The sequence below is a fragment of the Molossus molossus genome, unplaced genomic scaffold (assembly GCF_014108415.1).
Source record: "Molossus molossus isolate mMolMol1 unplaced genomic scaffold, mMolMol1.p scaffold_m16_p_19, whole genome shotgun sequence".
NCBI lineage: Eukaryota > Metazoa > Chordata > Mammalia > Chiroptera > Molossidae > Molossus > Molossus molossus.
In genome coordinates, this window is record NW_023425354.1 from 4492387 (window position 1) to 4519929 (window position 27543).

The following is a 27543-nucleotide window of genomic DNA, read 5'->3' on the forward strand; positions in this document are numbered from 1 at the left end:
AGTGTGATAGGTGTCATTTGTACTCTGGTTTGTTCAGTCTCTGTCCTTACTGATGCCCTATAACACTTTCAGATGCAAGTGACTCCTACCAAACAGAGACCGCCTCCCAGGTCAAGGACAGTAAGGTAAGCCTGGGCTGGGCTTCTGAGTGTAAAGTAGCATTCATAACTCACTAGAAGTGTGCTCATTGATAGAAGAGGACCCTTACTCCTGAGACAGACCCTACTTCCCTCCCTTCTTTTATCCAAAAACCTGGAAGCTACCTGTATAGTTTGTCAGGTGCCATCTGGCGGCCCCAAATAAGGCTAGAGACTTGCTGTGCGAGCAGCACCCCTGGCTGCGAGTTCTGACTTGGATGTCTGGCGGGCCTGTGTGCACCCAGTCCCGGCCCAGCCCCCTCTTAGCCTCCACTGTGAAGTGGGGGCATGGTGGCACTCCCTCAGGAGATCTGTGGCTCGAGTGAGGCCACACCAGCAGGCCCTGAACTGCGTGCTCCAGGGGGACTGTCCCACTGCTAGTCTGTGTTCACCCCCGATCCTCCCTCTGATTGGCCTTCTAGCCTCTGGTGGAACGGTTTGAGACATTCTGCCTGGACCCTTCCCTCGTCACCAAGCAAGCCAGCCTCGTGCACTTCCCGCCAGGATTCCAGCCCGTCCCCTGCAAGCCTTTGTTCTTCGACCTGGCCCTCAACCACGTGGCTTTCCCACCCCTGGAGGACAAGTTGGAGCAGAAGACGAAGAGCGGCCTCACTGGCTACATCAAGGGAATCTTTGGGTTCAGGAGCTAACCAGGCTCTTCTGGGGGCAGAGGAGATTCTGACTCGATCTGTATTGTGAGAAAACCCCAGCCAATTCCATGATATTAAATCCAGGTCCGCATTGGCCCAGGGCGGGAGTTAACACCCTCACTCAGCCCGTGTCCCTGTGTCTTGTGTGTGCACCCACATCCTTAAGCAGTGCTGGAAGCGCATCCCGCCATCTCCTGGGACCTGTGTGCGGGTCCCTCTGTCTGCTGCTCCTGGGGAGGGCACCGCCATCTGCCCTGTGCGAGCTGTGGTTGGTTCCTGTCGGTCAGTGATGTGCTTGGGAGGGAGGTTCACACCAGGCACGGAGGGCGGTTCGGAGCGCCCAGTCCCGCTGCTTCAGTCCCTTGGATTTGAAACGGACTCCTTGCTGCGAGGACGCGTTGGCCACGTCGCCCCCGAGTTACAGTCAGCGTGCGCCCCCATCCACATCCAAGTGAGAGTTAAGTTTCACAACAAGCAGAGCTCTATTTTTGGAAGAAATGTGTTACACTCAAATGATGAAAACAAATCTTATATTAAAAGGCAAAGATACTGGAGACTGTGCCCGTTTCTTATATGCCCTCCCTCACACCAGTCCCAGGCGGCTCCTTGGGGACATGGTGCAGGATCCGGTCCTGTCCGGGGCATCCTGCCCTCCTGACAGCGTGGGCGTGTCTGATGCCAGATAAGAGTGTTAGAGACACTTCCTAGAGTTCCCAGACTGTAATTTTTAGCTGCCATTACATTTTAATCAGCTTCTTTCGTTACCCCTTTATTTTTTCCTTAGTCATTTTTTTATAGCATCAATAGTAAGTCACACAAGCAATATGAGAAAGCAAGGAATAAACGAGATTTAAGCATGAGATGTACTCGAAACCTCTAAATCCCTTGGGAATTGGAAACTCGTCCCATAGGAAAGAATCCACCCCGGGGCAGGTTGGCTTACGTGTGGTCGGACATGGCACCGACTGAGCAGCTTGGAGAGAAGGTTGAACCGTTGGGGATCTGAGATCCTTGCAGGACGGAGCCCACTGTGGTGCCTCCTGTCTTCCCAGGAACCGCAGGGGTGACGGCCGGAAGCCAGAAGGGTGGTGGGTGGACTGTCGGGGATTCTCGGGGTGCTCAGGCAGGCTCTCTCCTCCCCGCCTTTGCTCTGGGTCAAAGAACTCTTCTGTGGTGTTTTGTTTGTTTTGTTTTTTATTGAAAGTGTCATGGTCTCTGCCACACAATTTAGGAATATCCTCCCTCCCTCGTAAAATACAGCAGATGATCTTAGGTTGTGGTGTTGGATGTCGGGCCCAGAGGCTCGGGCCCAATGGGCTGGGGGAGGGGGGCTTTGTCCTTTCCTCACCCTCCTCCAGCTCCCAGGGCGTCGACAGCACGGGGCTGTGGTCCAGGTCCGCATCTCCCTGCCTCCTCGCGCTGACCTTGGCCACAGCCACAGCCGGGCTGTCCTCCAACGCAGGAGCGCAGTCCTCCGACTGGGGGGTGGGGCTGGCTGGAGAAGCCCCTCCTGTCCTCTCTGGGAAGATGTCCCTTTGTCTTGCTCGCGGCCCTGCCAGCGCCTCCCATTTACAGTGCCGGCATCAGCCCCGGTCCAGCTGCTGAGCTTTTCCTCTCGTGGCCGCGCTCGGAGGCCCTTCCCCCTGGTGTCCCTGCCGGCGGCTCTGACTCACAGCTGTCAGCCAGGCAGGACAGACATGTTTGGTGTCACAAGCACATATTTACATAAGGACAGACCCGGCAGGGCCGAGGGCTCCGGTTAGCTCCACATCCCTTAGCATCGGGTCCCTAGACATTAACCAGGCTGTGTCCCAGGGGACAGCGTGCCAAAGGCAGGCCCCCTGCCCGTCCTAAGGCCCAGGAAGCAGCTTCCAGCTCTCTTGGGAACAGGCTCGGTCAGGCCTGAGCTGATGGATTCCAGAGGGAAACAAACAGCACGGCCCACGTGGCTCTTCCTCCCAGAGCAGGCGACGCCGAGGGCTCGGGCGCAAGGAGCGGAGGGGGCACCCGCTCCGTCCCCAGGGTGGGCAGGTTGGGAGCCTGCAAAGGTCGTCTGTTCCCCAGATCCAGAGTCGGAAGAACGCTCAATCTGCCGGCATTTGCAGACCCTGTGGGCTGCTGTGTTAGTATTTTTCTGCCTGCTGGGTGGTCATGGGCTTGACCCACAGAAACATTACAAGTGACAAGCTGACTTCAGTTCTCAGGATAATGCTCAACATAGGATTGAAAAGGACAATTTGGCCAAGTCTGTCTGCCTTTAACCCTGTTGGTTCTGTTTAGAAAAAAGGAGTGTGGACTGACTGCCGGGACTGGGTTTTTTCTCCTTTTCACATGTATTGTTTTGATGCACTGTCTCTGGTTTTATAGCGAGAAGTCTGGACTCCCTGTTTGAAATGAAACACTACTGGGCTTGGTTCCGTCTCCTTCACCTGTGGGTAACCCGAGCCTTCCGCTGGCCGAGGTGACAACCTGGGACGGCAGTGTGCCCCGCCGTCGGCCCCTGCTCCCGAAGCGGAGGGGAGGCTGCACTGCGGGGGCGTGAGGCGGCTGCGCTCTGGTGGTCACCGCCTCCCCGCAGAGCCCGTTCTCACGCACTCGCACCGGAGCTAACAGCACAGAACCCTGAACAGCACGTTGCTGTCTGGGCCTTGGGAAGCTTGGAACCTTCAGGGGTCTAGGAAGATGGCCAAAGATAGCAAAAATATGTGTTCTCATTTTTTGTTTTGAAGACACTCGTTGCTACAGAGGAGATGGAAACCAGATTTAGCTGTAAAATTTATCGATGTTCCGAAGCGAAGATTAATTGGAAGCTGCTTGCTTCCTGACAACACCAGCTGGAAGACTCCAGCCTGTTGTGTCGGATGTTAAGGCGCCGTGCGGTGCGGGGGGTGGGGGTGGGACATAGCCCCGATCTGCAGGGGGTCCACGGAACCGGCACCGCTGGCACAGTAGCAGCACCACAAGTGTGGGCTGAGTTAGCAGCTGGTGCACATTAAAAAAATGCCTCAAATGCAAAGTACTGGTGGAATTCTTGTGGGGACCTTTCATCTGGCCTCTCCCCGCCGTTACGGGACTGTGAGTAAGGACCTGGGTGTGTGTGTTCGCTTTTGCTGGGGGGCAGGATTGTGACCCTACAGCTCCAGGAGAGACCTGCAAGGAGCCCAGCAGGCGGGCCCTGCCTGCCGAGGCCGCCGTGGCGATTTCCGTAGCGGCAGAAGGGGGCCTCGCTTCTCCGCTCCCGTGTTTAGCGGATGGCTTTGTTCACCTCCATGAACTGCAGCTGTGTCCTCGTGCAGTCTGTGAATGACCCCTCCCCACCTGGAGGAGAACCACGTCCTTTCTGTGAGGCTGAACTTTCCCCAGGACCTCTGGCAGGGGGCAGCTGACACGCAGGTAACCGGGTCCCTGGAAGCTGGCCCCCTTAGTGAGCTCTGTCTGGCCCATGGGGTCATCCCCTGTAAGGCCGGCACCTCTGTTTCTCTAACCTACTGAGAGAGACCATGTGCAGAGAGCCTAGTACCTAGGAGGCACTTGACAAAGGTGCATTTCTTCCTCCACGGCTGCCCGCACCCATGCGCCCGCACCCATGGCTCTGGCCCGGGCCTGAGGGAGGACACCCTGACACCGAGGACTGAATCTAGAAGTCTCTCTCTCCCTCGCTGCAGCCCTTCAGCAAGGAGGTGCCAGGACAGCCCGCCCAGGGTCCAGCAAGTGTGGGCTGCTGTGCCCTGAGCTGGTGGGGCCAGTGCAGCCGAGAGGTGAGGAGACCCTTCCGTTCACTTCGGCCTCGCCCTGTGCAGGCCCCTCGGAAGCCGGATCCTCCCCGGTGTAAGCCATGCCATGGGGGCGGCAGGCTGCCCTGGTGTGCGTTCCAATTTCCTGGCAGTAAAGGCTGGTTATGAGTTAGTCTATGGAGACCGCTATTCTTTTTTCTTTTGCGTGTTCATTTTATAAACCTTTTTCTTCCTCAGACCAGTGAACGGGCTCAGCGCGCCTTAACCGCTGCTCTTCATAGACCCAGCGTAGCTCTCCCGCTGCCTGCCGTGCCGTTGGCCTTCGAGGGTCACGGTTAGCCAGCCGCCTCCATCAGACCTGAACTTCTTCATGGCAGGGCCGCAGGTCCCCAGACCTCGCCATTCAAGGTGGCTGGGCGGCCCAGAGCCCTTGGGCAACGTGGGAGACCTGGAGGCCCAGCCGTTGCTGACAGAGTGGATGGGAATTCAGGGGTGGCTCGTGCCACAGACTGCTGCGGTGGCCCGGGGAGGTGGCCGTACCAGCCCTGGGGCCATCACGGTTGCCCGCGGCTGGGGACAGGGAAGCATTCCTGGGGGGGACAGGTACTCAGGCAGTCTTGACCTTGCCCTCCTGGCCTGACTTGGGACTTGAGGACTCCTGAGGTCCGTGCTGTCTGTCTGGCCATCTGGTATAGGGAACCTCGCTTTCTCAACACAGGCAGTGTGTGTGTGTGTGTGTGTGGCTTCCTCTAGACGCCTCCTGCAGAAGTCCCAAGAGAGCCAGTGCCTTTTTCTCCTGTTCCGCCCTAGTTAGCAAGCCTTGGTCACCTGCTCCTCTCCAGGCCAAACTTCGACACTGATTTTTTTTGTTAAATATGTTTTTATTGACTTTTTAGAGTGAGAGAAAGGGAGAGAGATAGAAATATTGATGAGAGATATACACCGATCGCTGCCTCCTGCATGCCCCCCACTGGGGGTCGAGCCCACAACCCGGGCATGTGCCCTGACCGGGAACCGAACTGAGACCTCTCAGTCCATGGGACTGTGCTCAGTGCACTGAGCCACACCGGCTGGGCTCAACACTTTTTTTTTTATTCCTCACCTGAGGATATTTTTCTATTTATTATAGAGAGTGAGAGAGAGAGAGACAGAAACATTGACGGGGCAGAGCCACATCGACTGGCTGCCTCCTGCACGACCCAGCCAGGGCCAGGGACGAATGCAACCGAGGTACGTGCCCTTGACTGGAATCCAACCCGCAATTCATTGGTCCGCGGGCCAATGCTCTAACTGTTGGGCCAAACCAGCCAGAGCTCAGCACTTCTTTTTATCATACTTGCTGGGCAGACTCGCAGCCAATACAGAGCCCCCACCAGACTGCCCTGTGGACTCCTGGGACTCCTTCCCCCAGGCACCTGCAGCCAGAAGGAGGTTCATCTAGCTCCTCACACCAGCCCCTGGCCTCTCGTCCCAGCTGGTGGAGGAACCTCCGCTCCTCAGCAAGCCAAGGAGGGCAAGGCAAGAGGTTATTAGCCAGCCTGGCTCCAAGGGTCTGGTGACAGAGCTTTTGTACAAACAGAGAGCAATTTCCTGAGATGGCAAAGCTTGTCCCGATCAGGAGCACGCGGGAGCCTGGCAGAGCATGACTCCCAGGGCACAGGAGGCAATTGCACCATCTGCTTCATCAGGAAGAAGAGCACCCTTTCCTGCAGGAGCCCCAGGAGCTGGAGGACAGAGTGGGTAGGGTAAGCCCTGGGACACTGTCCACCCTGTTGCCTAGCTGCACCGGTGCATGCGTGCACGGCAGCCCGGAGTGAGACGCTCTGCTGCGTCCACTCTGACCGGCCCCTGCTCCAGCCTCAGACCTCATGAGCTGTCAGCAGCCCACATAGCCCGCTGGAAGCCCCGGGGTCGGGAGTAAGCTGCCACTTAAAGTCATCGCTGGTGCAGTGCTGGGGGGAGACTTGGGATCCAGTGACCTCAGACCTCTCAGTCCACACAGAAAGCCAGCGCCAGGCGAGGGGAAGGCTTGGGGAGGACAAGCAGCCAGGTCTTGGGCTTCCTGCCCGGTTCCAAACTGGAGACGTGTCGCGGGCGAGGCCTAGGAGGGCTGAGGGGTGGAGCCCCGGCCCAGCTTCTGGGTGAGAACTCTCCGGCAGAACTATGATGCGAGGCACCAATGCAGGCCACATCTGTCATTTTACATTTTCTTTTTAAAAAATATTTTTCTTTAGCCCTGGCCAGTTTGGCTCAGCATCGGCCTGTGGACCAGAGAGTCTTGGGTTCAGTTCCCACTAAGGGCACGTACCTCGGTTGCAGTTTGTCCCCGGCCCTGGTTGGGGTCGTGTAGGTGGCAGTTAACTAGTCAATGTGTCTCTCTCACGTTGATGTTTCTCTCTTCCTCCCCCTCTCCCTCCCACTCTATCTGAAGATAAATGCAAAAATGTCCTCAGGTGAGGATAAAAAATATTTTTATTTTTCTTTATTGATTTTAGAGAGAGAAGAAGGGAGAGGGAGAGAGAGATAGAAACATCAACGAGAGAGAGAGCATTGATTGGGCCTCCTCCTGCATGCCCCCACTGGGGATCTGACCCACAACCTGGGCATGTGCCCTGACCGGGAATCGAACTGGTGACCTCTTGGTGCAGGGTCGACGCTCAACCACTGAGCCACACCGGCCAGGCTGGCCTTTTAAATTTCCTAATAGCCACTTGAAAAAAGTAAAAAATGTTAATTTTAAAAAATATTTCATTTAACTTAATATATCCAAAATATCATTTTGACATATAATGGATATAAAACATTAATGCGATACGTTACATCGTCTTTTCATATTAAGTACTTGAAATTTGGCCCGAGACTCGCACAGCCCGTCTGTTTGCACTGGCACATCTCGGGCACTCAAGAGCCGCCCAGGGCTCATGGCTGCTGCGTGGGACAGCGCGGGCCCACCCTGCCTTCTGAGTGAGCAGCTCTTTCCCGACATATTTAAAACCCTCTGTCTTTTTTTCCCTGTCCCTTGGGAGCCAGGACATGCCACCTGAGTGGGGGCGTCCCTGGTGAGCGGGGGCCTCCTCAGACCGGCTGTCCTGCCCACCGTGCTGGCCCTTATCCAGGAGCTGAGCCCTGATTCACTGGGGCATCAGACAGTCACGCCAGGAATTCGATCTTGCTTTTCTGGCGGTGAATCAGTTAGCGCTAATCTCTGGGGCGTGTGAGGGCCCTGTGGCACTCATTTATTTCCAGGAGGGTTCTGCAGACCGGAGGCAACGATCAGATGTCCCAGATCGCAGCCTGGCTGTCTCCCACCACCTGCCCTCCACCCGCGGGCCGCAGCCCTCTCCCCTGCTCAGCTCCGAGGGCTCCCCACCCCCGGGGCTGGAGTCTGCACATCAGCCCCCACCCCCAGGCCTCTCCTCGAATGGCCCCCACCTCTAAGGAAGGGGCCTGGAGCCCCTTCCCTCGGGGAGGCAGGGCTGAGGGCTCCTCTCCAGCCCGGGCTCCCCTGGCCTGGGCGGTGCCCAATCTCAGAGATAAGGAATTGTGCTGACTGGTCTGGGATGAGAGGCTGCAGTTAGGCTTGGCTCCTGGACCCTGCAATCATGTAAACATATGGCCCCTTTCTGAGGACACTTGATTGCAGGCGTGTGGCACGTGGTCAGAAGACATCGTCACCCAGGAACAAGGAGGCTGGGCGGAGGCCGAGTGGCCTCTGGGCCCACCTTGCACCTCAGGCCACCGCAGCCAGTGGGGGCGGAACTTCCGGTGGAGACCACTCTGCTTCCCTCCGCTACTTGTGCCGTCCAGGCTGCCTGCCGCCCTCCCACCCCACGCCTGCAGCCCTGGTCCCTCTCCAGAGCTAAACTCAGTGGTTCATCCATGAGATGCCTCCAAAAGGGATTCAGGCCTCTGTCTCCCTGCGCATGTGGCAGTGCCAGGCCCCTGCCCTGGGTCTCCCGAGCCTGCTGGGACCCTTCTCTCCTTTCCGATGGGCCCTGCCCGCAGCGAGGCCTCCCAGGATGTCCCAGCATTCCAAGCCAGTGCGCCTGCATCCTCTTCCTGCTCCCCTCCCACCCTCCTTCCATCGAAACGATAGAAGGGGCTTCTTGAGCTGGGCCAGTGACATGAGCACCTGGAAATGGGGGACCCTTGTCCTTGAAGACCCTGGGGCCACTGCAGAAGGCAGCTCCCAGGATGGCCTTTCTGGCACTCGGTGTGAGGGAGAGGCCAGTAAGCTGGCCCCGCCGTCGGCCACGAAGTCTGACTTCAGGAGAGCCACTAGCGGCCACTGCCAGGGAACGGAGTGGGAGAGGAAGGAAAATCCGAGCACAGTGGGTGCCCAGCACATGGGGACTAACACTGGTGGGGTCCTTGTCCCTCTGGAGCTGGTCTGAGACCCTTCTGAGGACCCTGGTCATGCACGTCCTACTGCATCTGGCCCTGGAGTCACAGACAGGTGGGATGATGCTAAGCCAGTCAGGGAGTCGGGCAGCGAGCCTGCTGGGTAGAGCGCCCAGGAGCCAGCTGGGTGGTGCCCACTTTGAAAATGTACCCTGTGCCAGTTGTCGGGGGTGAACGCGCCTGGCTTCCCCATCATGTCAGCAGAACACAAAGCAGAGACCTGGGTGCTCTGGTGGTGAGAGGCACCCTCCTGCCCACCCCAGGGGTGGGCGATAGCCGTGGCGGGGGGGGGGGGGGGCACACCTGATATCCCTGCCTCTGTGTGGCCGGAGGTGTTTATTCACCCAAGCTGAGCTCTGAGGCAGGGTCTCTGTCCCCTAGCCTGCGTGTGCCTGCGTCTGTCTGTCTGGAGTCTGTCCCTCCTGTGCCCAGCTGGGTGTGATCGCTGCTCGCTGCCTCTGGGCCTGTGGGTGTGGCAAGTCCAAACCTTCTCTGGGAGTTGGGCAGGCTCAGGCGCCCCGCCCTCTGGGCTCTGCCCTTTCCTCCCAAACTGGTTGTGCAGGAGGGGTGAGTGTGGGCGAGTGCCGGTGCATGCGCAGCTGCCAGGCCTCACCTGCAGAGAGGGGCCTCCCAGAAACTGCCTTTGCTCCCAGTGCCCAGCTGCCCCGCCTTGCCAGAGCCCAGCCGAGCCACCAGTGAGGACACACGCCGCCACCCGCTGAGCCCAGCCTGAGCCAGCACCTGCCTTCACCACCATGTTCAAGGGGCTGAGCAAAGGCTCCCAGGGGAAGGGGTCCCCCAAGGGCTCCCCAGCCAAGGGCTCTCCCATGGGCTCCCCCAGCAAGCACAGCCGGTGAGTGGAGCCGGGGGCTGGGGCTGGGTGGGGTGGTGCCAGACCCGGGTGCTCCTGCCACCTGGAGGTGCAGCCCAGGGACTCAGGACCAGCCCAGTGCTGGTATGTGGTGTCCGGAGGCCAAAGTGCCAAAGTTCCCGGGGGGTAGACTCTCTTCCTGTCCCAGGCTGAGCTCCAGCCCCGGCCAGAGACTAGGGATGGCCTGGGGCTCCTGCATTCCCTGGCTGGGGTGGGGGTGGGTGGGAGATGCTGGCCGGGAGTGGAGGCTGCTCTGCCGGAGCTGGACAGAGGCCTGAGCAGCTGCCTTGTGTGCAGGGAGGCGGGGACTGCAGTGCCTGGCTCGTTCCTGGCTCTGCCCTCAAGGCTCTGCTCAGGCTGGGCCCACCCTTGGGATCTGGGCACAGGGTGGGCAGAAGGCCTGAGGCCAGAGAAGCCCGGAGCTGGGAGGTGGGGTGCCGCTTTCCCCACGAGGCTCTCAGGCCTTGAGAGTTTTACATAGAGTTGGGGTGATTCCTTCACCGTGTGGGTGTGTGGAGGGGTTGCTGTGGGGAAGGGGGAAGGGCCTGCAGGCCCCAGACCTCCTCGGTCTCCCTTGGTTCACCCAGCTCTCTGCAGGGCCCAGCCAGGCTCCCAGAGCCCCAAGCTGTGCAGGCAGGCTTGGCCGGCATTCTTCCTGCTCCCTGGCCAGCAGCCCCCTCTGCAGGGTGGGGGTGGCAGCTCACCGGGGTCCCGGGTATGGAAATGAGAATGGAGACAAAAAGCCTATTATCCCGATAGAGATCAGGGCGAAGGGCGGCAACACGGAGGCTGGGTTTCTGGGCAGATGGGAAAGGCAGCACTTGAGACTCGGTGGAGTGACCTGTCCTCCCTGGGGCTCCTGGGCCCTGCCCAGGGTGGAGTGCGCTCCTCCTGGCGGGAGCGGGCCCTCCGGGAGGCTGGGCCTGAGGACTGGGTGCCCAGGGCTCGGGACCCACCGCTCCCCGGCCTAGGCGGCCTCCTGGGCAGTGCTTCCTGGCCGGGCCTCTGTCCGCATGGCCCTGTCCTCTGGCTGCAGCCCCCGAAGAGGACTCCTCGTTCCCTCTGCGCTGAACTGTGTGCTGAGACTATTCCGAGCACTGGGGATGCCCGCAAACAGAACCGACAGGTCCCTGCCCTCGCGGCAGGTACATCCTACTGGAATGAAAACTACTTCCGCCCTGGCCAGTTGGCTCAGCGGTTAGAGCCCTGACCCGCGGACCCGAAAATCCCGGTTCCCGCTAAGGGCACGTACCTCAGTTGAGGTTCGTCCCTGGCCCCAAGGGGTCTTGTGGGTGGCAACCAGTTGATGTGTCTCTCTCACATTGATGTTTCTCTCTCTCTCCCTCCTCTCTATCTGAAGATAAATGCAAAAATGTCCTTGGGTGAGGATGAAAAAACAAAAAAACTAGCACTTCCTGGGTGCCAAAGGCACAGGCTCTAAACCGGATGTTTCAGAGGGATTAGTTCTAACATAGTAACATGGCAAGGCACATATTATTATTATTATTATTTTTCATCCTCACCCGAGGACATTTTTCCATTTTTTGTTCAGATAGAGTGGGAGGGAGAGAGAGGAGGAGGGAGGAGGAGGGGGAGAGAGAGAGAAACATCAACGTGAAAAGGACACATCAAGTGGCTGCCACCCGCACGACCCAACCAGGGCCGGGGACCAACTGCAACCAAGGTACATGCCCTTAGTGGGAACTGAACCCGGATCTCTCTGGTCCACGCTCTAACCACTGAGCTAAACCGGCAAGGGCTTATCTTTATTGTTGAAAGTATTACAAGTGTTCTCCCGTTTTTCCTCCATTGACCCCCTCCTTCCCTAGGCAGATATTATTAAAGCCCCACTCTGGGGAACCTCAGGCACAGAGAGGTTAAGTAATTCGCCCAAAGCTACACAGCAATAGTGATGGAGAAGTTCAGACTGGATCTTTGCTGCACCACCCCTCTGCCCGGGGATCAAAGCCCAGCTCTGTGAAGGCTTCCCTTCCCCAAGACTGGCCTGGCAGGGTGCCGGCCCTGAGGCTTGGACCACTCTTCCTTTGAGGAGTTCTGCTTGAGCCCTGGCCCCCGAGAGTGAGCTCAAGCCCACGGCAGGTGCCGCCGCGGCGTCTGGGTGATGCACGGAAAAGAACCCTGGAGGCCCTGTGAAGGCTCATAGTCTGCTCCTGGCTGTGTGACCTAGAACAAGTCAGGTCCCAGTTTGGGCTGGGAACCCCTAAATCTTGAAAATGTTGAGATGCCCTGGAAATCTCTTGGCCCCCACCATGCCCCAGTGCTGTGTGGCTCTTCTGGACGGAGCCTGGGCATAGGCAAAGCCTGGGGCAGTCGGGGAGACAGGGCTGGGGTGGGAGGAAGTTTGGGTGGGGACATGTTGCTGTTCCCCAGCCCCAGCCAGCCCGACTGCCCCTCCCCAAGGCCCAGCTAGACTGTTGCAGGTGTCAAGGGCTGAGCTGGTGATTCACTCGCTGGGCTGCAGCCCGCCCGCCAGGCAGGGAGCTGGGCAGGGCTGGGAGCTCACTGCCAGGACAGTGAGGTCAGCCTTCCCCACAGTGCCACACACACCTGGGACCCTCACCTTCTGATCCTAATTGAGGACAGCGCCCCCCAGCCCCCAGAGTATCTCAGGCTTCTGTAGGGAGACCAGACTAACCCCCGCCACCCCCAAGTCTTAGATTCTTCCTTCCAGGGCAGGGAGCCTGGCTGTAAGGCGGGACAGGGCCAGGGAAGCAGGGAACCTCATTTGGGTGGGTAGACCTCTGCCCAAAGGGAACAGGGGGACCTTTGCCAACAGTGCTGCCCTCTGTCCCACCACCCCATAGAGTTGCCACCCAGGAGCTGGCCGTGCTCATCTCCCGCATGCAGGCCAACGCTGACCAGGTAGAGAGGGACATCTTGGAGACCCAGAAGAGGCTGCAGCAGGTGAGGCCCGGGGGCTGGGGGCACAGAGCAGGACATGGGAGCATGGGAGGCCCACTGTCTCTCCCTGGCCATGTGAAGATGGGACAGAGGACCTTTGTCCTTCCCGGGCCACTCCCCACATGCAGTGGGAAAGAGGGCTCAGCACTTCTCTGCTGGACTTCTAACTTGGGGTGTCCAGGGCGCTCGGGGGCCCAGGCCTACCCCGTGTCCTTGAGCTTGCCCAGGGCCCGTCCCTCTGTCCGTGTGGGCCCAATGTTGGCCAGTGCGGCCAGGGTTCCTCAGGGTGGGGCTCGGGGCAGTGGTGGGCAGTAAGGATGCTGTCCCCGCCCGCAGGACCGGCTGCACAGTGAGCAGAGCCAGGCCCTGCAGCACCGGCAGGAGGCAGGCCGCAACCTGAAGGAGGCCGAGGTTTTGCTGAAGGACCTCTTTCTGGATGTGGATAAGGCCCGGCGGCTAAAGCACCCACAGGCCGAGGAGATAGAGAAGGAGTGAGTGGGGGTGGGGCTTGGGCTCAAGGATGCAGGAGGCAGGATGCCAGGGGAGCCCCTGATCCAGCCCTGACCTGCTGGCTGTCTCCTTGGCAGCATCAAGCAGCTGCACGAGCGGGTGACCCAGGAGTGTGCCGAGTACCGCGCCCTGTACGAGAAGATGGTGCTGCCCCCCAACATGGGGCCCAGAGTGGACTGGGCACGGGTGCTGGAGCAGAAACAGGTCAGGGGCATTCCCAGTGCTGGAGACTCCTCAAGGAGCTGGAAGTCACACCCAGCAGTCATCGGAGCAGTACTGTGTCACCAGGGGCCGGACAGTGTGCTTGGACTGGAGGTGGTTAGGAGTCCGAAAGGGAGAGAGCACAGAGAAGTACAGTCAGGGAAGGCTTCCTGCAAGAGGAGGCTCCGAGGCCTCAGAGAGGTGGAAAAGCGTGGCTGGGTGGGGTGAAGTGATGAGGAGAGGACACTCCAGAAAGAAGGAACAGAGGCTCCCGCCAGAGGAAGCCTGGGTGTGATAGGAAGTGGGGCTTTCTGGGCAGACAGGCAGAACCAGGTCACGGGCACCCTGAACCCTCATCCTGAGTGAGGAATTGTGCTTTGCTGCTGCAACAGAAGGGGTGTCATGATGACAATGCAGGGACAGTGGGGAAGCCGTGGGCAGGGCAGAGCAGGGCATGCTCAGACTCCCGCTGAGATGGGACTGAAGGGAGGCAGGGCAGAGCGCGAGATGTCTCAGAGGCTGAGACCCAAACCATGGGGACCAGTGGGAGTCAGGGACTGCAGTCATGGTGATGCCAAGGCCTCAGCCGGGGCCCCTGGAGAATGGCATGTCCCCGAGGGTGAGCTGCAAGCTATTGACCCAGGATATTCTGGGTTGTCCACCCTCTGCCTAAAGGACCAGCTCCACCCTGCTGATGGGGGTGCAGGGAGGGCAGGCCCCGAGGTGGAGCTGAGTGGCTGCCCTTCTGCAGAAGCTGGTCCGCGAGGGGCACTACGGGCCGGGCATGGCAGAGCTGGAGCAGCAGGTGGCTGAGCACAACATCCTGCAGAAGGAGATCGACACCTACGGGCAGCAGCTGCGGAGCCTTGTGGGGCCGGTGGGTGAGCCTCCCGCATGCGCATCCCAGCCCAGCCCCCCCTTGTCCCCTCAGAGCCTGAGCTAGGCCTGCTGGCCCCTGGGGTGGGGGCAGGAGAAGGGGGTCCCAGTTGGCCCCGGGCAAGGGGTGTGATCTCCCCCCACCCCCGCTTCTCACTGGGCCTGTTTTCCCCCTTGGTTGAGGCAGGACTCGAACTCCATCCGCAGCCAATACCGGGACCTACTGGTGAGCAGGCGGCAGGGCCAGGCTGGTGGGCTGGGAGCAGGCGGGCCTGGCTGCCGGCGCCCTCGACTGGGCCAGTGTTTCTGGATGCCGCCCCTTCTCTCCCCGAGCACAGAAGGCTGCCTCCTGGCGCGGGCAGAGCCTGGGCAGCCTGTACACGCACCTGCAGGGCTGCACGCGCCAGCTGAGTGCCCTGGCCCAGCAGCAACACCGCATCCTGCAGCAGGACTGGAGCGACCTCATGGCGGACCCCGTGGGCGTGCGGCGGGAGTATGAGGTCAGCGGGGGAGAGCGGGGTGGGTGGGGGAGCAAGGGCGTCCCCATCCTCACCGTCCCCATCCTCACCGCCTGCTCTCCGACTCCCCCAGCACTTCAAGCAGCGTGAGCTGCTCAGCCAGGAGCAGTGCGTGAACCAGCTGGAGGACGATGGGGAGCGCATGATGGAGCTCGGGCACCCGGCCGTGGGGCCCATCCAGGTGCCGAGGCCCAGGGGCGCGGGGTCCCCTGCTCCCTCAGTAGAGGGCTTCCCAGGGAGGCTGGGGAGACGGAGAGGGAGACATGGCCCAGGTTGGGGCCAGCAGAGTGGGCGGTGGCGGTGGACTGACCAGGGTCTGGGGCTCCGTGCTGCTGTCTCCAGGTCCACCAGGAGGCCCTGAAGATGGAGTGGCAGAACTTCCTGAACCTGTGTATCTGCCAGGAGAGCCAGCTGCAGCACGTGGAGGACTACCGCCGGGTGAGCCCGTGGGCGGGGCGAGCCCGTGGGCGGGGCGAGCCCGTGGGCGGGGCGGGCCCGTGGGCGGGGTGGGCCCGTGGGCGGGGCGGGGAAGGGCGGGGCGAGCCTGGGGGCGGGGCGGGAAGGGGCAGGGCGAGCCTGGGGGCGGGGCGACGAGTGGGTGGGTACTAGGGCTCCAGCTGAAGCGCAGAGGTGCCTGGAGGACAAAATAGGACACACTCACATTGTGGGCGACAAGGCACCTCATGAAAATGACAGTGGTGTGTCTGAGACTAGGTCCCAGAGGGAAAATAAAGTCATATCTACATTCTCAACCGGGAGAGAGCGTGAATTTGGTTCTTATGAATAAAAAAGTGTTGCTCTTTTTATGCATAAGGCATAGATGTACACACAGGAAGGACGGACCACGTCTCTGTGTGGGGAAATGTCATGGAGATGGTGGCGAAATGAATACTGTGTCTGAAATACCTCCTTGGCCTGGCCGGTGTGGCTCAGTGGTTGAGCGCCAACTCATGCCCTGAGAGGTCACCAGTTCGATTCCCGGTCAGGCACATGCCCAGGCTGTGGGCCCGATCCCCAGTGGGGGGCATGCAGGAGGCGGCCAATCCATGTTCTCTCACGTTGATGTTTCTATCTCTCTCTCCCTTTCTCTCTAAAAATCAATAAAGAAAAAAAATTAAAATACCTCTTTAGAAAGGACAATAATAAAAAGTGTTAAGAAACATTGATGTAATATTCAGCAGGAACTCTTTTTGGTAATTTTCACCCAAAATGTTTCATATACTTTAAGAGAAACAAAAGCCAAGGAGTTTTATTCTTCCTTTTTTTTTTTAAATTTTTTTATTCCTCACCTGAGGATATTTTTCCATTTATCATTATATAGAGTGGGAGGGAGGGAGGGAGGGGGAATGAGACAGAGAGAAACATTGATGCGATAGAGCCACATCGACTGGTTGCCACCCACACGACCTGACCAGGGCCGGGGACAAACCACAACCGAGGTACGTGCCCTTGGCTGGAATCGAACCCGCAACTCTTTGGTCCGCGGGCTGACGCTCTAACCACTGAGTCAAACCAGCCAGGGCTCTTCTTTTTTCTTTTTTTGTATAACCACAATACCATACTGTGCCCATCGCCAAGAATTCTGTAATATCATCCAGCTGTGGGATGTTTCTTTATTTTTTATATTTATTTTTTCTTTATTGATGTTTAGAGAGAGAGATAGAAACATCGATGAGAGAGAACATGGATTGGCCGCCTCCTGCATGACCCCACTGGGGATTGGGCCCACAACCTGGGCATGTGCCCTCACTGGGAATTGAACTGGCGACCTCTTGGTGCATGGGTCAATGCTCAACCACTGAACCACATCAGCTGGGCTGTGGGATGTTTCTTTAAAGCACATCCCCAGCCCGGCCAGTGTGGTTCAGTGGATTGAGCGTCATCCCATGGACTGAGAGGTCTGGTTCCATTCCTGGTCAGGGTACATGCCCGGGTTGCAGGCTCCATCCCCAGTAGGGGGCGTGCAGGAGGCAGCTGATCCATGCTCCTTTCTGACATCGATGTTTCTCTCCCCTTCCTCTCTCTCTAAAAAAACAATAAAAACCAATTTTTAAAAATAAAGCACATCCCCAGGCCCTGGCCGGGTAGTGCAGGTTGTTAGGGCATCTTCCTGATACACTATACCAAGGTTGCGGTTTCAATCCCCAGTCAGGGCACATACAAGAAACCACCAATGAATGTATAAATACGTGGAATAACACATTGATGTTTCTCTCTCAAATCAATCAAAAAAAAAATTAAAGCCTAGCCCCAGCTTCTCCCCCTGGGTACCCAGCCCGGGTCCCAGCAGGACAACTGCAGGCACAGAGGGAGGCGCAGAGGCAGCACCCTCTCCCATACAGAAGGACAAAGCCCAAGTGTTTACAACACTAGAGGATATTAAGTTCAGTGAACTAAACACGCCCCTTTGCAGAGCACTCCAGCTAAGAAGGCCCCACTGCCCTGTAGGCAGTCCGGTGGCCACTGTGGGGACAGTGGCAGTTTGAGTTCAGCTGGACTGCATTTAGCTGGTTGCTGGGTTGGGCAGTGGGGTGCCCTGGGCTCTGCTTGACCACCCACTGACCTCAGTTCCAGGAAGACGCGGACTCTGTCAGCCAGACCCTGGCGAAGCTCAACTCCAGCCTGGATACTCAGTATGGCCCTGCCCCTGGGGGGCCCCCTGGCACTCACACAGAGCTGCTACGACAGCTGGAGGTGAGACAGCCCCGCCCCGCCCCCAACTCCTGGGAATGGGACCTGTCTGTGTGTCTGGGCCTCATCCCTCCCAGGTACCTCGTCCTGCCTGAGCCCTGGCCTGGGGCGGCAGGAGGAGGGGGTCACTCTAAGGAGGGGGCTGGTCTGCTACCAGCCAGCTCTTACCCTCCAGGGACCTCAGCTTCCATATCTGTAATGTGACGGCCTCCAGGATTGTTCTGAGGCTCATCAACCCCCCTCAAGGCCTGGATGCTTCCGGGTAGCCCTACCCGCGCCAGCCAGCAGAACCCGGGGTCCTGGGCCCCCAGGGAGGGGCTCCTTTTACTTTGCTGACCTAGAGACCATATTCATGAAGGCCAGATCCCTGGCTTTCTTGGGGAGGTGGGTAGGGGGCAGGCCTGGCCTGAACCCCCACTGCCTGGGACCCCGTAGGCAGAGGAGAAGAAGCTGGCTGTGGCTGAGAAGACCATTGGGGACCTGCAGCGGCGGAGCCGGGAGGTGGTCCCTCTGCCACAGCGCAGGAACCGGCCCCAGCAGCCTGTGCCCGTGGACAGCATTTGTGACTGGGACGCGGGAGAAGTACTGGCTCAGCCCCCGCCCCACCCCTGCCCATCCTACCCATTCCCATCAACACCCCTGCCCCAACTCCTGTTCCCCCACCTGTCCCAGTCACCAGCCTTACCTTATCTTGGCCTTGATCCCTTCTCTGGCCCTGCCCCTGAGCCTACATGAGCCCCTCCCCACCTGCCCCCAGGTGCAGCTGTTGCGGGGTGAGCGGTACATGCTGATGGACAACACTGACCCACACACCTGGGTCGTGCAGGGCCCAAGCGGGGAGACCAAGCGTGCCCCGGCCGCCTGCTTCTGCATCCCAGCTCCAGACCCTGCCGCCGTAACCAGGGCCTCCAAGTGGGTCTGCCTGGGGATACTCAGGGTCAGGGGCAGACTGTGGGCCCACACTGGCCCTGTGGGGTTTGAGGCCACTGTCTGGCCTTCGCCTGGACTGGTGTGTGCGTGGGCTGCGCGGGATAGAGGGAGAAGGGACATCGCTCTGTCCTCCATCCAGGCTGGCCTCCGAGCTGCAGGCCCTGAAGCAGAAGCTGGCCACGGTCCAGAGCCGCCTGAAGGCCAGCGTTGCAGAACCCGTACGGCCTGGCCAGCAGGGTACCAAGGGCTGGCTGGGGCCGGGGTCGGGGTTGCTGGGATAGAGGATGTGGACACCCACTTTGGCTGCTCCTGGGGGCCTACAATAGGCGAGGGTGGCCCTCGGTGAGGGATGTCTGCTCTGGGGACTCCATCCCCCAGGCTGGCAAGTCCCTGGGGCTGCCTCTCCCTCAGTTAGGCCCTGCCCATCCCCTTCCCGCCCTACCCCACACAGGACCCTCTGTGGGCACTCAGGGAGGGGTCCCTCGGGCAGATGAGCAGAGCAGAGTAGGCGTGGACCCTCACAGGCACTCTATGCCCCCAGCTCCGACTGGCTCAGCCACAGCTGACCCACAGGCCCAGAAGCTCCTGACACAGATGACCCGGCTGGATGGGGACCTGGGGCAGATAGAGAAGCAGGTGCTGGCCTGGGCCCGGGCCCCGCTGAGCCATTCGGCACCACTGAAGGACCTGGAGGGCCGAATCCAAAGCCACAAGGTGGGTGAGCGAGGGCCGCTGGGTAAGACGTGGCCCTGCCCTGGGGCTGCACGAACTGAGACAGGCGAGCGTGGGAGCAGCCCCGGGACCGAGGCTGATGAAGGAGTCACGCAGACCAGGTCCTGCCCGGCGCCTCCCCGGCCAGCTCTGAGGCCTCGAGCAGGTCACGTGACCGCCCCGGCCTCGGCTCCTCACCCGCTGCCAGCAGAGGAAGGTCCCTTCTCACCGGGCTGGCGTGGGGCCGGTGGCTGGGTCACGGCCCCCCAAACCAGAGGCGGCCTTCTGCTCAGATGCTCGGTCTGGGTTTGGTTTTCTAACCCTGGAATCACGTCCGTGCTGCTGTGCCACTTGTGGCTCAGTGCGCGGTGCGCCGTGGGAGGCGGCGTTTGGGCGGCGCGGAGGCCGGGGCAGGGGGGCTCCGTGGGAAAGGGCTGCGGTGAGGTGCAGGGGAGCGTGCCGGCGGTTAGCAGGGCATCTCGCAGGTGCTCCTGTGCGTCCGGGAGGAAGCAGGAGTGACCAGAGGCTCGGTGCCTGATCAGTCCCAACGAACGCCTCTGCTGACCCCGGGGGTGCGGAGCCCGACAGGGGTCTGGGCCTCTGCACCCCGCCTTACGGCACTGGTTACACCACCCTGGGACCTGCGGGCCTTCTTGGGCCCAGTCAGCCCCGCAACAGGTCCTTGGGTTTTGAAGTCACAGCCTCACCATGTGGTGTTGGGGGTCCACAGGAAGCCTGGTGGGCCTCCAAACGGAATAGGGCAGGGTGGGTATGGTACCGTGTTGGCACCTATGACCTCTGGAACGAATGAATGAGAAACGGGTGAAAGAAGGAACAAAAACAGCCCTGGCCGGTTTGCCTCAGCGGTTAGAGCGTCAGCCCGCGGACCAGAGCGTCCCAGGTTCGGTTCCCGCTAAAGGCACGTACTTCGGTTGCAGTTTGTCCCTGGCCTCAGTTGGGGTCATGTGGGTGGCGACCAGTCAATGTGTCTCTCTCACATTGATGTTTCTCTCTCTCTCTTCCCACCTCTCTCCCTCCCACTCTTTCTGAAGACGAATGCAAAAATGTCCTCTGGTGAGGATAAAAAAAAGAATGAACAAAATAGCCCAGCCAGTGTGGCTCAGTGGGTTGAGCACTGTCCCATGCACTGAGAGGTTCTGGTTCGATTCCCAGTCAGGGCACATGCCGGGTTGCAGGCTGGATCCCCAGTGAGGGGCGTGCAGGAGGCAGCAATCCATGTTTCTCTCTGACATCGATGTTTCTGTCTTTCTCTCTCTTCCTCTCTCTAAAAAAATCAATAGAAACAATTTTTTTTTTTTAAAGAATGAACAAAAACTCCAAGCATACAGAGTAAGGGCTTTGCTGCCTGGCCTTCGGCAATGGGGTGGGGACTGAAGGTTTGTAAACAGAATAGCGACATGAAGACCATAGTGGGCAGCTGTGTGCCTGGTCCTGCTGAGCTCCGGACATACACAGTCTCATTTCATCCACCTGTCAGTCATTCTGTAGATGAAGAGACTGAGGGTCAGAGGTTCACCTGCCCAAGGTCATCCACATGGGGAGTAGCAGGGCCGACTGCGCCCAGATCTCTAGCCTGGGCCCGAGCACATACCTACCACACTCTCAGGCTTGTGCGTTAGGCGGACCTGGCAGGAGGGCTGGGTGAAACCCACCTGCCCAGAACACAGACCCCTGACCCCGCCCCACCCCAGGGCACAGCCCAGCAGCTGCAGAGCCTGGGAGCAGAAAAGGAGGCAGCCCAGCGGGAGTGTGAGGCGTTGCTGTCAGCGCGGCCAGTGGGCCCTGCCGCCCTGCACCTGCCCGTGGCCCTCAACAACCTCAAGAACAAGTACAGTGATGTGCAGGTTCTCTGCAACCTCTACGGGGAGAAGTGAGTGCTCTGGGCACAGGGCGAGGGGACGCTGGCGGGGCAGGAGGGGTGTGACCAACGGGTGACTGACCCTCGGCCTCCCTGGCAGAGCCAAGGCTGCCCTGGGTCTGGAGCGGCAGATCCAGGAGGCGGACAGGGTCATCCAAGGCTTCGAGTCTGCGCTGGCACAGGAGGCCCCCATCCCTGCCGGCCCAGGCACCCTGCAGGAGAGGGCCAGCGAGCTGCAGGTGAGGGGCCCGGCAGCCTCCCGGCAGGAGGGGTCACGGCCTGAACAATCCTTTGGGTAGGTGGGGGAGACGTGGCACCTCGTGTAACCGTGAGGGTCCCTCGCTGTGTCCCTTCCCCCCCAGCACCTGCGGAGGGAGCTGCTGGGGCAACAGGCCTGTGTGCTGGGGCTGCACCGCGAGCTGAAGGCCGCCGAGCACGCGTGCAGCGCGCTGCAGAACAATTTCCACGAGTTCTGCCAAGACTTGCCACGCCAGCAGCGCCAGGTGCGGGCCCTCACTGACCGCTACCACGCCGTAGGGGACCAGCTAGACCTGCGGTGAGTGGCTGGGCCATCAGGGCTCGAGGCGTGCCCCACAATGCACAGCAGCTGCTGCTGACAAGCTGTGTGATCCTGGGCTGGTGACTTCACCTCTCTGAGGCTCAATTTCCTCACCTGGAAAATGGGATAATAGCAGCAGCTCCACCCCACCCCAGGGTGGTACCTGGCAGAGACTCCCGGGTTAATCTATGAATGCCCAGTTCTAGCACAGGGCCAGAGTTAGGGTATCAGCATGGTGGTCACTCAGGCCTCCTGACCTGTCCCCAGAGGGCAGCTCTCACCTCTGCTCTGGGCCTCATCCTCGCAGGGAGAAGACCTTGCAGGATGCCAACCTCACCTACCAGCAGTTTAAGAACTGCAGGGACAACCTGAGCTCCTGGCTGGAGCACCTGCCCCACAACCAGGTGCGGCCCAGCGACGGGCCCAGCCAGATTGCCTACAAGCTGCAGGCGCAAAAGGTGAGGGGCTGGGGCTGCAGCGGACCTGGGGGCAGGGCAGGCCTCTCCTACAGGGGCGCTGCCTGTGCGCCTGTGGCCCTCTAGTGGCCAGTGCCCTAAAAGACCTTGTAGCTTCGACCACAAAGGCCCCCACACCCAAAATGCTCCCCTTTGCCCCAGGAGACGGCCCGCCCATTGCTGTCTGGCCTCAAGTGAGCAGAGGCTCTGTGCTCCTGGTGGTGCAGCTCCTCCTGCACCCTCTCCCTCATGCTTGCCCTGCTCCGCACTGCAGTGAGCCCAGTGAGCTGGGGCTGGGCACAGCCTGGCTCTGGGGCAGCTCAGGCTGGTGGGAGGCCCATGTGTCACAGGTCACGAGGCTGATTAACTATGGGAGCCCACGGCAGGACACGTGTGGGGGTCAGGGCCAGCGGTCTGGAGGGAACCGACATCTGAGGCCTGAGGAATAGACAGGGAGGGGTGAAATGTCCCCAGCCAAGGCTGCGTGGGTCCAGAGGGAAAAGGCAGTTTCCCAGGGAACCCTTCCTGCCCCCGCCTGTGGCCCGGAGGCACCTGGCTGGAGGAGAGTCCTGTGAGTGGTGCTCCTGACCCCTCGACCCTCACCTGTTCCTGAGCAGAGGCTGCTGCGGGAGATCCAGGGCCGGGAGAGGGACAGGGCCGTGGCATCCCGCCTCTCCCAGGACCTGCAGGAGGCTCTCCAGGTGAGCAGTTTTACGCCAGTTGCTCCTCTTTACCCCCCCCACTCCCTCTCCCTGGTCCCCCCCCCCACGTCCCTCACTGACCACCAGCCTGTTGTCCTTTCCTCCCTGCTCAGGACTATGAGCTGCAGGCAGACACCTACTGCTGCTCCCTGGAGCCCACCCGGGCAGGGTCAGCCCCCAAGAGAACCCGAGTGGCTCCCCTGCAGGAGAGCATCCAGACCCAGGTGAGGCAGGACCCAGCAGGGCACCAGCTCTGAACTGAGCCTCAGAGGGGGAGCTGACCCGTCCTCCCCTGCCCTCCCTTTGGCCGCTGCAGGAGAAGCAGCTGACAGGCGCCTACACTGAGGCTGTAGCTGTGCACCAAGAGCAGCTGCACCAGCTGGAGTTCGCCAGAAAGATGCTGGAGAAGGTACGGGGAGGACGCCCGCCTCGTTCCTGCGCGAGGTGGCCTGGCCTAGTTGTTGACCCGACCGGTTCCCTTCCCCTCACCCGCTACCTGCAGTCCCAAGGTTCTGCCTCCCCAGGTCTCTCCCCAGCAGCTCTGAGGCTCCACCTCAGAGTAAGCTCCTGGAGATGTCACTCAGGGGCTCAGAGTTTAGCCTCTGGGCAGTCTCTTTGTGGGGACAGGAGAAAGCCCCCACAAAGTCTTCAGCCTTAGGACCCAGCAGTGGGTAAGAGGCCACCTTGGGCTCCTCTCCATGACTCTTGGTGACTGGCCGAGGGACTTACCAGCTTTTCCTACCCAGAGTACTCCTCCAGCATCCCCCAGAGGGGTGTGCCCACTTCTGGGAGCCCGGATGGAGGGAGAGACGAGGGGTTGGAAGGAACACCTGCCCTGTTTGCATGTTCAGTGTGCACCTGGCCTGCACCCTGCCTTGCACCCTAACGTGGGATCAATGGCTTCTCAGAATCCTGCAGCCAAGCATCTCAGGGCTTCAGCTCTACCTCCCGGAGGCCCCGGGAAGGATGTCTCAGGAAGTAGGGCGGGGTCTCTGATCCCTCCACAGTACTTCCCCTTCTTCCTCTCTCTCTGCAGAAGGAGCTCAGTGAGGACACCCAGGTGGCCCATGGTGCACAGCAGGGGTCTGAGAGCCCAGCCCGCGCAGGAAGGGAATCTGAGGCCCTCAAGTCCCAGCTGGAGGAGGAGAGGAAACGGGTGGCCCAGGTGCAGCGTGAGCTGGAGGAGCAGAGGGACCGACTGCTGCAGCTGAGGACCCAGCGGCCCTTGGAGAGGCTGGAGGAGAAGGAAGTGGTGGAGTTTTACCGGGACCCCCAGCTGGAGAGCAAGCTGTCCAGGGTGAAGTCCCAGGTGAAGGACGAGGGCATCAAGCGGGCTGGCCTGCAGGCGGACCTGGAGGTGGCGGCCCAGAAGGTCGTGCAGCTGGAAAGCAAGAGGAAGGCCAAGCAGCCGCACCTGCTGACCAAGGAGGTCACCCAGATAGAGAAGGACCCCGGTCTGGACAGCCAGGCAGCCCAGCTCAGCAGGGAGATCCAGCACCTCCGGAAGGAGAACACTGCCGTCTCAGCCCGGCTGGAGCAGCTGAAGAAGGAGCTGCTGGCCCTTGAGCAGAAGGAGGCGAACGTGAAGGAGAAGGTTGTGGTGAAAGAAGTGGTCAAGGTGGAGAAGGACCTGGAAATGGTCAAGGCAGCCCGGGCCCTGAGGCAGCAGGTGCAGGAGGACGCTGCGCAGAGGAAGAGGGCGGAGGGGGCCGTGGCCAAGCTGCAGGCTCGCATCGCGGACCTGGAGCAGGCAATCAGCACCGTGCAGCCCAAGGTGATCGTGAAGGAGGCGAAGAAGGTGGAGCAGGACCCCGGTGCTGTCAAGGAGGCGTCCAGGCTGCGGAGCCTCCTCGAGGGGGAGAAGAGTAAGAACGCCGTGCTGGCCAAGGAGCTGAAGGAGCTGCAGGGCAAGTACAGCGCGGCGGAGAAGCAGAAGCCCAAAGTGGAGCTCCAGGAGCACGTCCGCGAGATCTTCCAGGTGGATCCAGAGACGGAGCGGGAGATCGCGCGGCTCAGGGCCGAGCTGCAGGCGACAGCCAGCAAGAGGAGCGGTGTGGAGAAGGAGGTGGAGAGGCTGCTGCCCGACCTGGCCGTCCTGCGGGCCCAGAAGCCCCTGGTGGAGTACAAGGAGGTGATGCAGGAGGTGGTCAGACACGAGAGGAGCCCCGAGGTGCTGCGGGAAATCGACCGCCTGAAGGCTCAGCTCAACGAGCTGGTCAACACCAGCGGCCGTGCCCAGGAGCAGCGCATCCGACTGCAAGGAGAGCGCGACGAGTGGAAGCGGGAGCGGTCCAAGGTGGAGACCAAGACGGTGAGCAAGGAGGTGGTGCGGCACCAGAAGGACCCGGTCCTGGAGAAGGAGGCCGAGCGGCTCCGCCAGGAGGTACGGGAGGCGGTGCAGAAGCGGCGGGCCACCGAGGACGTGGTCTACGAGCTGCAGAACAAGTACCTGCTGCTGGAGAGGAGGCGGCCTGAGGAGAAAGTGGTGATGCAGGAGGTGGTGGTCACCCAGAAGGACCCAAAGCTCCACGAGGACCACAGCCGGCTGAGCCGGAGCCTGGATGAGGAGGTGGGCCGGCGGCGGCAGCTGGAGCGGGAGGTGCAGCAGCTGCTGGCCGGTGTGGAGGAGAAGGAGGGCCTGCTCAGCTTCCAGGAGGACCGTGACAAGAAGCTGGCCGTGGAGAAGGAGCTGCGCCAGCTGACCTTGCGGATCCAGGAGCTCGAGAAGCGGCCTCCTGCGGTGCAGGAGAAGATCATCATGGAGGAGGTGGTCAAGCTGGAGAAGGACCCGGATCTGGAGAAGTCCACTGAAGCCCTGCAGCAGGACCTGGACCAGGAGAAGACCCAGGTGACAGAGCTGCATCGGGAGTGCAAGAACCTGCAGGTCCAGATTGATGTCCTCCAGAAAACCAAATCTCAAGAGAAGACCATCTACAAGGAAGTGATCAGGGTGGAGAAGGACCGGGTGCTGGAGGGTGAGCGGTCCCGGGTGTGGGAGATGCTCAACAGGGAGCGCGCGGGCCGGAAGGGCCGGGAGGAGGAGGTGCAGCGCCTCCGGGAACGGATCGACAGGGCAGAAGCACTGAGCAGGACCTGGGCCCGGGAGGAGGCCGAGCTGCAGAAGGCTCGGAACCAGGGGAGCCAGGAGTGCAGGCAGCTGCAGCAGGAGCTAAGGGAGCTGGAGCGGCAGAAGCAGCAGAAGGTGCTGCAGCTGCAGGAGGAGTCGAAGCTGCTCAGCCAGAAGACAGAGAGCGAGCGGCAGAGGGCTGCCCACCAGGGCCAGGAGCTCTCGCAGCTCAAGGCGGCCATCCTCCAGGAGAAGGACCAGATCTACGAGAAGGACAGGACCCTCCGGGACCTCCACAGCAAGGTGAGCCGGGAGGAGCTCAACCAGGAGACCCAGAAGCGAGAGACCAACCTTTCCACCAAGATCTCCATCTTGGAACCTGAGACCGGGGACGACATGTCCCCGTATGAGGCCTACAAGAGGGGCATCATCGATCGAGGCCAGTACCTCCAACTGCAGGAGCTCGAGTGTGACTGGGAAGAGGTCACCACCTCAGGCCCCTGTGGGGAGGAGTCGGTGCTCCTGGATCGGAAGAGTGGGAAGCAGTACTCCATCGAGGCCGCCCTGCACTGCCGGCGCATCTCCAAGGAGGAGTACCACCTCTACAAGGACGGCCGCCTCCCCATCTCCGAGTTCGCCCTGCTTGTGGCAGGGGAGACCAAGCCCTGCTCCTCACTCTCCATCGGCTCCATCATCTCCAAGTCCCCAGTCACCTCCCCAGCCCACCAGAGTGCCAGTGTCTTCTCTCCTGGCTTCTCTCTCGGGCTGGGCGATGACAGCTTCCCCATTGCCGGCATCTACGACACCACCACAGACAACAAGTGCACCATCAAGACGGCCATGGCCAAGAACATGCTGGACCCCATCACTGGGCAGAAGCTGCTGGAGGCCCAGGCGGCCACAGGGGGCATCGTGGACCTCCTCACTCGGGAGCGCTACTCCGTGCACAAGGCCCTGGAGAGGGGGCTGATTGAGAACACCTCCACTCAGAGGCTGCTCAACGCCCAGAAGGCCTTCACCGGCATCGAGGACCCTGTCACCAAGAAGAGGCTGTCAGTGGGCGAGGCCATCCAGAAGGGCTGGATGCCCCGAGAGAGTGTGTTCCCCCACCTGCTGGTGCAGCACTTGACCGGGGGGCTCATCGACCCCAAGAGGACAGGCCGCATCCCCGTCCCGCAGGCCGTGCTCTCTGGAGTGATCAGTGAGGAGCTGGCCCAGCTCCTGCAGGACGAGTCCAGCTACGAGAAGGATCTGACAGACCCCGTCTCCAAGGAGCGGCTGAGCTACAAGGAGGCCATGGGGCGCTGCCGGAAAGACCCCCTGAGCGGCCTGCTGCTCCTCCCGGCTGTGCTGGAGGGGTACCGCTGCTTCCGCTCGGCCTCCCCCACCGTACAGCATGTGCTGCGCTGAGGGGCAAAGTCATGGGAGGGCACGAGAGGGGGAGGGTAAGATGCATGTACCCCTCAGCCCAGAGCAACCTGATTGGGGGGTGGGTCTTCCCTCTGTCTGATCCCTGTTCTGTTACTCAGCATTCACGGTGTTGGGCTCCCGCCCCTAACTTCGGTGCCCAGCCCATCCCCAGACCCAGAGGTTTGCAGATCTGTCCCTCCACACCCAGTACTTCAATAAAAGAATTCTCCCAGCCTCTGTTCACATCTGGGCGTGCAGAGTGGACTGGTCGGGCGTGACCACGGGGACAGCACTGCTCGAGCCCCGCCCGGAGGGGAGTG

The 27543-nt window shown here is 60.5% G+C and overlaps 2 protein-coding genes across 6 annotated transcripts in view; both read left to right on the plus strand.

Annotated features, from left to right (window-relative positions):
* The window catches only part of SRP68 (signal recognition particle 68), a 38978-nt gene extending 37644 nt beyond the window's left edge, over nt 1–1334 (plus strand). For all 5 annotated transcript variants that reach the window (XM_036268992.1, XM_036268993.1, XM_036268994.1 and 2 more), the window contains 2 exons: nt 73–125; nt 560–1334. In XM_036268992.1, coding sequence (XP_036124885.1) covers nt 73–125; nt 560–787 — 281 coding nt within the window. In that variant the 3' untranslated portion in view covers nt 788–1334. The remainder of the gene's footprint in view (nt 1–72; nt 126–559) is intronic.
* An 8276-nt stretch (nt 1335–9610) lies between these two features.
* On the plus strand, nt 9611–27448 carry EVPL (envoplakin). The gene is made up of 22 exons (XM_036268692.1): nt 9611–9775; nt 12619–12718; nt 13052–13206; nt 13303–13429; nt 14178–14303; nt 14490–14528; nt 14641–14802; nt 14894–15001; nt 15163–15258; nt 17389–17514; nt 17947–18093; nt 18269–18423; nt 18581–18678; nt 18983–19155; nt 20865–21043; nt 21132–21270; nt 21394–21587; nt 21898–22048; nt 22663–22746; nt 22860–22970; nt 23063–23155; nt 23783–27448. Exons 1-22 carry the CDS (start codon nt 9678–9680, stop codon nt 27221–27223), a joined length of 6102 nt encoding a protein of 2033 aa, XP_036124585.1. The 5' UTR covers nt 9611–9677; the 3' UTR covers nt 27224–27448.
* The last annotated feature ends 95 nt before the right edge of the window (nt 27449–27543 follow it).